The sequence below is a fragment of the Barbatula barbatula genome (assembly GCF_947034865.1).
Source record: "Barbatula barbatula genome assembly, chromosome: 6".
Lineage (NCBI taxonomy): Eukaryota > Metazoa > Chordata > Actinopteri > Cypriniformes > Nemacheilidae > Barbatula > Barbatula barbatula.
This window is the reverse complement of record NC_136765.1, coordinates 22,385,246-22,397,896: the sequence shown is the minus strand read 5'-3', so window position 1 is coordinate 22,397,896 and position 12,651 is coordinate 22,385,246. Positions and strand designations below refer to the sequence as shown.

At 38.3% G+C, this 12,651-nt stretch overlaps 2 protein-coding genes across 2 annotated transcripts; one reads left to right on the top strand and one right to left on the bottom strand.

The window, feature by feature from the left end:
- The first annotated feature begins 462 nt into the window (after positions 1-462).
- ccdc175 (coiled-coil domain containing 175) lies at positions 463-7,695 on the top strand. Its single transcript, XM_079457925.1, has 19 exons — positions 463-808; positions 956-1,041; positions 1,133-1,244; positions 1,342-1,477; positions 1,710-1,938; positions 2,040-2,162; positions 2,716-2,825; positions 2,904-2,985; positions 4,079-4,215; positions 4,320-4,430; positions 4,513-4,584; positions 4,837-4,972; positions 5,062-5,193; positions 5,475-5,613; positions 6,221-6,300; positions 6,399-6,551; positions 6,647-6,749; positions 6,868-6,911; positions 7,264-7,695. The coding sequence occupies exons 1-19, from the start codon at positions 742-744 to the stop codon at positions 7,447-7,449; spliced, it is 2,238 nt and encodes a 745-aa protein (XP_079314051.1). The 5' UTR covers positions 463-741; the 3' UTR covers positions 7,450-7,695.
- jkamp (jnk1/mapk8 associated membrane protein) lies at positions 7,235-10,395 on the bottom strand. The gene is made up of 7 exons (XM_079457926.1): positions 10,224-10,395; positions 9,947-10,026; positions 9,621-9,775; positions 9,170-9,376; positions 8,901-9,082; positions 8,745-8,821; positions 7,235-8,651 (listed from the first exon to the last, which is right to left on the bottom strand). The coding sequence occupies exons 1-7, from the start codon at positions 10,225-10,227 to the stop codon at positions 8,433-8,435; spliced, it is 924 nt and encodes a 307-aa protein (XP_079314052.1). The 5' UTR covers positions 10,228-10,395; the 3' UTR covers positions 7,235-8,432.
- Between the last annotated feature and the right edge of the window lie 2,256 nt (positions 10,396-12,651).

Here is a 12,651-nt window from a genome sequence, read left to right as displayed (position 1 = left end):
TCAAAAATAAACTCAGGTATTTAATACCGAAATTGGAAAATTGAGTTCTTTATGCTCTTATACAGTCAAATGAACCATTATGGTCTTATTATAGTACTTACCGTGTTTTTGGTAGATTGATAACCATTTAAATGAGCATTTATTAAAAATGCCATGGTTAAAACCTTGGATTTAACCTAATTGTTTTCCCTTTCTTTCTTCTTATTCCACAAATAATAATAATACTAACCTCACTATTCTTAGCTGTGTATACTGTGCTAGGCTTTAATGGACTAGTTTTGTTGCACTTATGTATTTTGTTATAATTGCTTCCAATGTTTCCTCATCTGTAAGTCGCTTTGGATAAAAGCGTCTGCTAAATGACTAAAAAAGACTAAATGTTAAAAAAACTATTGCTGCTGTCAGATGCTACATGATTCTGCGTTTACCCTTTTAAAAACAAGTAAAATCTTGGTTAACAGGAAAGAAAGGTGATGACTTGGAAATCAAATATCTTAAAAGTCTCGCCAACATCTGAAGCGAATAGTGTCCACGTCAGATGTCCAAACCTTCGCGAGCTCTTGGACATTCAATATACTTCTCACACATAAACAAACTGAGAGGAAATAAAGTCCGTACGCTTGAGTTTCGCTGTCGTCATGCCAACACGTCGAGTACACAGATGAGCAGCGTCTGAAGTTCAAGTTTGTTACTTTCGGTCTGTTACTTGTTGCATCGCGAATTTCGTTCCATGTGAATAAAATGACGTCTGATCGGGTACCGGATGTGCCCGCGGTACGGCTCGCGTTCGAGCATTTAGCCGAACTGGGTGAGAAGATTTCTTTACGTCTATTACCGTTATATAGGCCTACATGGCCTATTCATATTCATATAATGAAGTTTCGAGTGACATCTTTTGTTATAATTTCGTATTCAACGGTGCAATAGCATTAACGAATCAATTCACTCCTTACAGATAAACGATTGAGAGAAGAAGGTGTTTCATTTAGTCATGAAGCAAGTCTCCACCTAAGAGAGATAGCCGAAGCCATTAAAGTGCTGGTATTGTTATATTTAATCATTCGTCATTTAACAGTTTTAACAAGAATGTATGCGTGCGCTGACATTTGTGTGGTTGTGATGTTTTCTGTAGGAGGCATCTAGAAAAATAGCACGTGAGAACCTTGAAGTTGAAACTATTGAGACGAGCAAACTTCGACATCAAACCTTTGATCTACAAGATAATACGAAGAGTGAAATTTCAGGTAGGCTAAGCATGTCTAAAACGCCCCTGCATTTAATAAGCTGTAATGGACTGCCAGTCATTTCAATAACGTGTTTTTTCTTGAATTCTTTTTGAAGCTTGTGTTAATGCAGCTAGAGAAGGCCATACTGCAGAGCTGAATCGACTTCGGTCTGAGCTGAAAACTATAATACGAGACAGAGAATCCATGGAAGAAAGACAACAACTCCTTGAGAAAGAAAACGCTCTTCTTCTGTGAGTGTCAGAGCTTGTAGACCCATTGGATTTATGGGAAATGTGGTCAGAACTTTCGTTAAGGGCCAGTTTCCCAGACAGGGATTAGATTGGGCCAGGATTTAGCCGTAGTCAAATTAGGACATTTAAGTCGTTTCTACACACGTGCCTTACAAAAAACTGTTTTAGCATCCCAGCACGGGAAACCACCCCGTAATGTTTTCCCCTGTTATCTGTATACATAATATTTCAGTCAGGAGAGAGAAAATATTCAAGGGAAATATGGAGATGGCATTGATCAGTTGAACCAGCAGCTGTCAGAGAAAGCCAGTAAGCAGATTCTGTTGGCAGAAAAACTAAATGAGATTCAGTCGTTTAAGGAGAAAATTGTCCAGGTGCAAACGGCTCGACAAGACCTCAAAGAAGACACGATGCAGAAGAACAAAACATTTGCTGAGAACAAACACACTCTGAATGCCGAGGTAAAAATATATGTGTGTAAAATATTTCCCTTTGTAAGGCGAAATGTTCTTAACATTACATTTAAAGAAGAAAATATATAAACGTGTTTTGCAATTTTTAGATTTTGGAAATTGAGGAACAGATTAAACAACAAAGAAAAATCAATGTAGAAACACGCAATGCGCTGGATACCATGACGTCAGAACTCCAAGACAAGGAGGAGAGAATCACACAGTGTAAAACAGTAAGCATTTACACATGTACATAATTAAAAAAATACACCCTGAGAGCACGCGTACATCTGAGGGAAGTCATTTCTGACTTGACGTCAGCGTTTACATCTGCAAGACGTATTTTATTTGTTTGCTCATCTGCAATACATCTCTGAGATGTCCCCTGTCAGATATCATCTAGACATCTAGATGTCTGCAAGATGTTTATGATTGAAAATGTGTGTAAAATTGCCTTTTCTAAGACGTTAATCAAATGTTTTTACATAGTAGATCTCCAGATCTTTAGCAGACTTCTTACAGACTTCACAGATGTACCTGTGCTATCTGGGCATGGAACAAACAGACAAAACGCGTAGCACCAGCTTGGCTAGGCTCTGAGACCAGCTTAAACCAGCTAAGAACAGCTTGGCCTAGCTGGTAGACAGCAACACAGGTCTAAACCATCTTAGGCTGGTGTAAGCTGTTTGTTTCATCTGCATGTTGTTGTGGATTGAAATTGGGATGGGATTCTTGGTGTGGAGTACTTGCCAACATGTCTCATTCTGCATTGGTTTGGTGTTTCAGCAAATATCCCAGCTGGAGAAAAACATAGCTAGACTGACAGCATCTAGTATGACGTGTAAAGAATGGCTGAATGAGAAAATCGATAAGACGGAAGAACTTGATCGACAAAAGTAACCTATAGCTCTTTCCCATTTACCATTAATGCATTATTTGTTTCCTTAACACTTGAATACTTTCTTGATCCTCAGAGAGTTTCATGAACGAGAACTCATGGAATTGGCAGAGGCATTTGAACAGGAAGTTCAGAGCCTTCAAGAGCAAATCAGAGCGGTAAGTAGCAATAAACATCAAATCCTGACACGAATCGAATGAGTGCTCCGTGTTTAATACACTCTTTTTGGAAAGGATCAAAACCTCAAATCTCCCGTCTTTAGATGTCTGATCTGAAGCATTGATTTCCTGCCTCGGGCAGGTCCCGCTGAGCGGCCATCATTTGAGCTTTCAAAATGCTTTTCTTCAAAGGCACAATGTGCATAGATGACCTTTAATATAGCTGAACACCCTTAGATGTTATATAGTTCATCAGTCGATGGGTGTCTGCCTGGCCAGGAAATGTGAGCAAAAGAAAACCAAGTGACTGTGTTTCAGTCCATCTGTCATCCATGTATATGGTCAGGACACCTCTGACCACCAAATCTAAATCATCCCATGATATTTGATTCAAGAAAGTAAAGCAAATTTTAATTACTTTTTAGATTAACAATTAAACTTCCAATTCTCCAATGACATGCGTAAAAGATTTTAATTTAAAAATCCTTACAGGATTATACATTTTACAAGAACAAGACTATTCCGTATTTTCAGATTACAGTAATGAGAATTTGTAGGAAAATATGCTAAATTATTGCTCAGTTTTTGCTGTTTCATAAATCTTAATGGATTTTTGTATTTCATTTAAGAATTAACGTAGTCTCTATTTTAATTTCTCCGAAAATCGCTTATGAGAAATAAAAACTAGAGAATTGTAAAAAAATACATTATGGAGTTGTAAAAATAAATATAGATTGTAGATGTAAAATAATGTGGATTTGGGTCAATTTTATCATATTTCTTGAGTTCATATGTAGATTCTCAATAATATTGACATTTTATTGTAGACTTGAGCTCAGATTATAAAACTAGACACGGGAGAGTAAAACAAAAGTTTCCATTTGCCCTCCCTTTAATCTCTTTGATGTCTAGAAAAAAAAACTAATAGAGATATAGAGATCTCATCCGGGATTTAGGTCATAAAAACAGAAATGGGCACAAAATGTCACCTGGGTAAGATTTAAACCTCTTAACCATCACCTAGCGCAGGGTGAAAATAACCTGCACCTTCAACTTTTTTCCAACACTATACAGAGCTTTGATTTATCCTCAGGTTGAAGACGAGATAGAGGAGGAACAGAAAGTAAGAAATGCTCTTTCAGAGCCTATGACTGAACTGTCACACATCTTCAGCTCTCAGAGGAAAGAGGAAGATGATGCTATTGAAGAAAACCAAAGACTGTCCAAGCGGTACATTTATTTCTTTAACATCTTTCTGCTTCGTCTCTTCAAAAACCGCCTTAGACAATGCAAGGGACTGTAATTCAAATGATCGTACTGTTTCTTTGTTCCAGGTTAGAGGAGTGTAAACTGACACAAGAGAAACACATTACAGCGGCTGCCAAATGTAAAACTGAAATCAAAAATATGAAGGAAGAGATGATTCAGCTTCACGAGGATAACGCGTACGGCCATCTGCTTTTATCGGCTCAGTTTGACACGTTATAATTCAATTGTTTTGTACTTTTATAAGTGTGTTTATTACAGAATCAGTGCAGATTTGTTTAAAAAAAACCTGGAGGAGCTTGAGGCACAGCTCGCCAAAGAGAAAATTAACAGGTCTGTTTATGGAGAAGACTGCAATAAATGTTCTTATTCAGTATCTTTTATGATTCAAAATGTTAAACAATTCTATAATAAACTAATAAATCATTCTAAAGTTTTTGATTTGATTGAATATTACTTCAAATGCTATTTAATTTTATTTAGAAATGTATTTCATTCCGTCTTCTGTGAAACTGCCATTTCAGTTCTAGTTATCTTCCTGTAAACGGGCTCATAAATAACCACACGTTATGTTTTTGCACACAGAGAAGCGTGTGATGTTGAGAAGGAGCAGATATATCAATCTCTTAAAACTCTCAAAGAGGAACATCAAGAAAATGTGAGGGAGCACAATGATGCCATCGAACAAACACAGAGGAGATACGAAGAACTCCTGGAGGAGGTCTGACAGCCTCACTGCTTCTCTGATCTGTTGTGCTATGGCAGAGATTAGTTAGCCTATCTATATACTGTATGTCTATGTCTCTGTAGGAGAAGAAACTTCAGGACCAGGATGTGTTATTGAGTTCAGTGATAGAGCATCTTGCAAAGGAGCTGACCAACACTGAAGAAGAGGGAAAAAAACTCGAAATGAACTTCCAGGCTGAAATCCAACAGCTCAAGGTAGGGAAAGCCCATTTACTCATGCTGATGAATAAAACATATACACACGTTGGCTAAAAATATGTGGACACATAAACACAACACGCAGTTTATCCAAAGACGTTCAATGGGGTGGTGTGGGCCAGTTAAGTTTTTCCACACCAGACCGCTTAAAGAAGGAAATGTTCAAATCCTTTTGGCCATGTTGTGTACATTTATTAGAAGCTATAAATCAAATTAAAGGTAATCTTGCATTACTTTACCAGCAACCTAAATATATAAAATGCATATGTTTTCAAAAGACGGACGCAGAATCAATAACCCAAGCTCGTCTGAAGAAGGAGCGAGAGCTTAAGGTCCAGGAGTCGATTTTAGAGCAGGTCTATGCTCAATTTAACATTGACAATCTCAGACATCAGACCTTAAAGAAACAAACAACAGGTACAGGCATCATTTCTATTCTCCTCATGTGAACCAGACCTCCTTTTGTTTCTCACCCAGATTACAGCTTCAAGAGGAAAACACAGGTTTTTCAGTAACAACCAGGTTGTTGTACAAATGCAGTGTTAAATGTCTATATGCTCAATTTTATTAATGGTACTGGGGCTGACGGGTTGAGGTGCATTTCGAGTGCAGTATAAAGATGGGAATAGGCATCCTACAGTTCATTGTTTTACTATGATATCCAAATTCTTCATGTACAATTTTCCTTATTATTAAATATTTAGATATACTTATTAAGATTTATTATTTTATGAGATGGTCCTTGAAAACTTACATCAAGGTCAAACAAATTACATTTTTACTATGTATAAATATCATTCTTATGAAGTCATCTATTTTACGTTTTTATGTTGCCTCAGTATGTACACTATGGTAGACAAATTAACCACTCCAGCTAGTTACTTATGTGCTTTTACTGCTTTTTAATATAAAATATAGTATTTGTAAAAAGAAACACTGACATTTTATAAAGTTGATTTTATGATGACACGCATAACAAATAGTTATATAAAGTTTTATGCTTTTATATTTTTTCTTTGACCAGAAATGGAAGCCCAAAAACACAATCTTGAGCTCTCCAATCAGGAAGTAACAAAGCAGACCAACGCTCTCCTAGAACCAAAGGTTAACTTTAATACTATATTTTACATCTCCCAATTGTGATCTTATTATAGCATTTTCCTGAAAGTTGTATAATGCGTTTGCATCATTGCTGCATGCAGGATGAGCTGAAGAGAGAGCTTGAGACCTCAAGGGCAAAACATATGGAAATGTTGACAGTTCACGGAGCAGAGATCAGTACCGTTGAAAAAAGCATCTACGAGAACACGGCCCTGCTGGAGCAAGTAAATATGGAAAACAGCCGTCTGCATGTGGTGAATAAGCTCAAACATTCCACAAGCGCCCTTGTTAGTATATATTAGTTGAGATGTTTCCTCAACAGTGCTCTCTAATAGTTCTGTTCTTGCAGTGCATTGAACGGATGAAGGAGGAAATATCTGACGCACAGAAAGACAAAGAGCAGTACACCCAAGAGGCCGAGTGGATGAGAGAGCAAGCACCATCGCTTTTTAGTGAGTCTGTTCTCAATTACTTTGAGGCTTTACGGTAAGCTGCTTTTACAGTGTGGTGATCCAGTCAGTTCTTACCTTACAACTGTATATTTCTTCGATTTGTCTTTTCTGTACCCAGAGAGCCTTAAAGACGCCTGGACCGCAGATATGGTTCTCACTAAGGTACAAATGTACATGGTTCAATGCAAGTTAAGCTCTTTCTACTTTGGATGTCATGCACCAGAATATACACACTGTAAAACAACAGTTTTAGATGTTTATGTCCTTTCAACTTCTTACCCAATCTGGTCATTTTTCTTATTCACTTTTTGCAGTATTCCCCATATGTTTCTATTGTAAATATAATACTGTAAAAATAATTGTTTGCTTTATCAAAACTGAGGGATTATTTTCTGTCGTAAACAGCATGACACATATGGGGCCGACTAAAGCTTCATTTATATTGAACCCAAATCATTCCTTTTTTGCTAGATGTAAAAGAAAATAAAGTTATCAATGCGCTCTTTTATTATAGGAATCTGCAGATATGGAGCAGAAGATCATGGAGAATATAAACAGACTCATGCTTAAGATTCAAGAGAGAAAACATGACACCGCTGACATCAACAGCAGACTGGAGCGCGAGTTAACGGCCATGAACTCCATGATACAAAAGCCAAACCACAAACAGGAAAAAATTTGCAGTTTCGCCACAGATTAATCTGAAAACACCATTTCGACTTTACAACGATTTTGTCTGAGACATACACAAAAACTCATCTCAGCTGTCACAATTTATTTGATCAGTGAAACATTTATGTTCATAGATCTGATGGCCATAGACATGTCTTACACCATGATCACATACTACATTTACTGGTCATTTCTTATACTTTAAAACACAATATCTTAATCTGTTATATTTCACATGGAATTGCAGAACGTAACCATATAAATATACATGCTTAAGAAAATCTTGACTACTATAGAATCCTTCTCACAATACAAAGCTGATTTACATATTTATCAGCAAGACTTACAACTGGTAACGCAACATGCAAATATTATTTTTGTCAAACATTCATCTTGTTACGCAATCATTGTTAAACCGCATGTGAAAAGGAAAAACAATTGTATTTTTGGCACGAGAAAGTTCATTTATTTTTTAAGAACAATAGTAACGTTACTTCATGGCTCTCGAGAAATTCACAGACCAGCTGTTTCATATATATATATAACATAAAGGTGTCTAACATACCTAAATGACACGATTCGTGTATCCATTCGTGAAAATCGATACAAAACATTTCAAAGTACCAAAATCTAAAAGATATTTACTGTATAATGACCATAAATTTACACACAACTGCGTTTATTCCAAACCTATGAGCGCATATGAAGCACTATTGTGACAGTATAACTGGATATAAAGTTATATGGAAACCGCTTATCAAGGTCCTTTATGAAAAAAACTCATATTCAATTTTAAATTCCTCTTAGATGCGGGCAAACGGTAAAGCGTTCTTATAGACGTAAGAGCAGCATACAAAACGCAAACCTCATGACAACATACTGTATTGTGAGCAATGACAAAATGTTTTGTTTATGGCTCTTTGGTGTCCGTGCCAGTTATGTTATCTCTCTACTGCATCTGAATGCAGCATTAACATCAACAAGAAGACGTGTCTCCAACACACAATGACATCAGTGTCCATTTCCGCCCTCCGACAGAATTCTATTAGGCTCTGTGAACCTGGCCGTCAGCAGGTAGAAGAGAGCAGGTCCAGGAACCAGAGCCAAGAGAGGCAAATCCTGCCCCAATTTATCCAGCCGGGAAATAGAGATGATGCCGTACGCATGAAGCAGCCAATGACTGAAGAGAACCACCAGCCGTTTCTTCTTGGCGACAAGGTTTTTGAAAGACTGTAGGCAGGATAAACCACAAACACATTTGTTATGTTTGGTATCTTTGAAAAGGCCAACAAACGTGAACATAAAGGCAACATGCTGCTGTACCTGTATCTCCGAAGCAGACATGTAAACCGCCAAGGTGACCAAAGACAAGACCAAAATAATGTAGGGGAATGCATAATCTGGTAAAGCAAAACATATTTAGCCGCATCCATTTTAAGGTACATAAATAATGAAGCATATAAAACCAAAGACACTCACACAGAAGACCCCCTCCAACCGCCTGCAGGACAGTAAGAATCGGAAAGAAATACAGAGCTGCGTAGATGCTCTTGAAACGGTCCGTCTTGCCCAAACCACACGCAATCTTTTTAACTAGAAGGGGTCGCAGCAGCATCATAAAGACCAGGCAGAAGGCGTAGTAGATCAACACAATAGTGTATCTATAAATAACACAAAGCATTAAATCTCAGAGGCGTGAGGTTACACATTCGGTTGTAGTAGGTATGTTGTCTGAATAGAGCGCTCACAAGGGAAAGACAGCCTCCTGCGTGCAGTGCAGCGTGTTGATGTAGTCTGGGCTGGGGTTATAAAGCATAGTGTACCAATCGGAAAGCATCTTAACCTCACAGGAGCGAATCGACAGCTGGCCGGCGGGATCATTGAGCAGTAGAGTCGCAATGGCAGCAGCGGTGCACTCAAACAGGGCGGTTATGTGCTGGAAGAGTGCGCTAGAACTATAGTGAAAATAGTGTCATTATTAGTGAGGCTGTCGGTTAAAAAACTGCATCAAAGGTTGCTCCATCACATAATTTTAACTTTACATGGTTGATTTGATTTCCTTTTACATTCACCAGACACACTTTAAATGACTAAACTATATTTTGTACTGCCTGAATTATGCAACGCATTGGCTTAATGAATACAAAACCTAGTTTGTGACATGATGTTTACTAATAAAACCAAATTATGACCAAGTACCTTTTCTTGCCAGAATACCACTCAATAAAGAACCAGTGCAGAACCAATGGCAGCATGGCCATGAAACCCAAGTACAGCCAATCATAGAGCTCGGGAGATCCAGTGCATTTCTGACAGATCTTCTGCATGTCGGCCCTCTGGCCACGAGGACAAACCTTAGTAATAAAAACGAGGTTACCTAATGATTCGCATGTCTACAAACACTAAACCATATTGACTTTCATTGACCAGATTTCTCTTAACCGATTACAAAACCGTCACTTACACAGTAGGAACATAAAAAGCACAGTGATTGTCTCCTTCAGTAGAAATAATAAGGCACTTACCCCACATTCTGCTTCGATAGACTCATTTATGATGATCCGTCCACAGTACAGCCCAGGACAAGTGGAGCTCATCGCTACAGCTGAATCAAACCCACAGACACGTTATTAAAAACAAACACTCGTGTAACTTATATCCCTTCAACTCACATTAAACATTCACACCGTATTCTAAATCTGATATCAACAATTTATGGACTCGTGAACGGCATGCTCGCCCGAATAAGTCCCTGTGGTAAGCTAATGACGTTAGAGCTTAATATTTATAATTCTCGCATACCCATATCATAAGAGCAGCATCACAGAGCGATCGATCGATCGGTTCTTTGATCAGTCACGGTTAAAACGTGAAGATTTAAACGACGCAGCAGAATCCGGAAGAATAATGTCTAGACTTCTTCTTCGTTTGAGTGAATGCGGGCGTGTCGATTAAACGTGTGACAGCGCCGCTCCACGGCGCGGAGTGTGACAGCACAAATAGAGTGTTGTATTTAAAACAAATATAATTATCTGTGGTGGTAAACAGTTACTACGGTTGTCTCGTCTGAAGGCAATTTTTTCTTTTAGCGTTGTTGTAATAGGTAAATGTGTCTTCCTTGTATTTCCTTCCTTATATTTCCTTTTAGTCTATATTGTTATCTCTTCATATCCACCTGTACATTAATCTTCGTAGTACATGCCATCTGCATATATTGTTCGTAGTACATGCCATCTGCATATATTGTTCGTAGTACATGCCATCTGCATATATTGTTCGTAGTGCATGCCATCTGCATATATTGTTCGTAGTACATGCCATCTGCATATATTGTTCGTAGTACATGCCATCTGCATATATTGTTCGTAGTACATGCCATCTGCATATATTGTTCGTAGTACATGCCATCTGCATATATTGTTCGTAGTGCATGCCATCTGCATATATTGTTCGTAGTGCATGCCATCTGCATATATTGTTCGTAGTGCATGCCATCTGCATATATTGTTCGTAGTGCATGCCATCTGCATATATTGTTCGTAGTGCATGCCATCTGCATATATTGTTCGTAGTACATGCCATCTGCATATATTGTTCGTAGTACATGCCATCTGCATATATTGTTCGTAGTGCATGCCATCTGCATATATTGTTCGTAGTGCATGCCATCTGCATATATTGTTCGTAGTGCATGCCATCTGCATATATTGTTCGTAGTGCATGCCATCTGCATATATTGTTCGTAGTGCATGCCATCTGCATATATTGTTCGTAGTGCATGCCATCTGCATATATTGTTCGTAGTGCATGCCATCTGCATATATTGTTCGTAGTGCATGCCATCTGCATATATTGTTCGTAGTGCATGCCATCTGCATATATTGTTCGTAGTGCATGCCATCTGCATATATTGTTCGTAGTACATGCCATCTGCATATATTGTTCGTAGTGCATGCCATCTGCATATATTGTTCGTAGTGCATGCCATCTGCATATATTGTTCGTAGTGCATGCCATCTGCATATATTGTTCGTAGTGCATGCCATCTGCATATATTGTTCGTAGTGCATGCCATCTGCATATATTGTTCGTAGTGCATGCCATCTGCATATATTGTTCGTAGTGCATGCCATCTGCATATATTGTTCGTAGTGCATGCCATCTGCATATATTGTTCGTAGTGCATGCCATCTGCATATATTGTTCGTAGTGCATGCCATCTGCATATATTGTTCGTAGTGCATGCCATCTGCATATATTGTTCGTAGTGCATGCCATCTGCATATATTGTTCGTAGTGCATGCCATCTGCATATATTGTTCGTAGTGCATGCCATCTGCATATATTGTTCGTAGTGCATGCCATCTGCATATATTGTTCGTAGTGCATGCCATCTGCATATATTGTTCGTAGTGCATGCCATCTGCATATATTGTTCGTAGTGCATGCCATCTGCATATATTGTTCGTAGTGCATGCCATCTGCATATATTGTTCGTAGTGCATGCCATCTGCATATATTGTTCGTAGTGGATGCCATCTGCATATATTGTTCGTAGTGCATGCCATCTGCATATATTGTTCGTAGTGCATGCCATCTGCATATATTGTTCGTAGTGCATGCCATCTGCATATATTGTTCGTAGTGCATGCCATCTGCATATATTGTTCGTAGTACATGCCATCTGCATATATTGTTCGTAGTACATGCCATCTGCATATATTGTTCGTAGTACATGCCATCTGCATATATTGTTCGTAGTGCATGCCATCTGCATATATTGTTCGTAGTGCATGCCATCTGCATATATTGTTCGTAGTACATGCCATCTGCATATATTGTTCGTAGTACATGCCATCTGCATATATTGTTCGTAGTACATGCCATCTGCATATATTGTTCGTAGTACATGCCATCTGCATATATTGTTCGTAGTACATGCCATCTGCATATATTGTTCGTAGTACATGCCATCTGCATATATTGTTCGTAGTACATGCCATCTGCATATATTGTTCGTAGTACATGCCATCTGCATATATTGTTCGTAGTACACGCCATCTGCATATATTGTTCATAGTACACGCCATCTGCATATATTGTTCATAGTACATGCCATCTGCATATATTGTTCATAGTACACGCCATCTGCATATATTGTTCATAGTACACGCCATCTGCATATAATGGTCATAGTACACGCCTACTGTCATATTTTCATAGAACATAC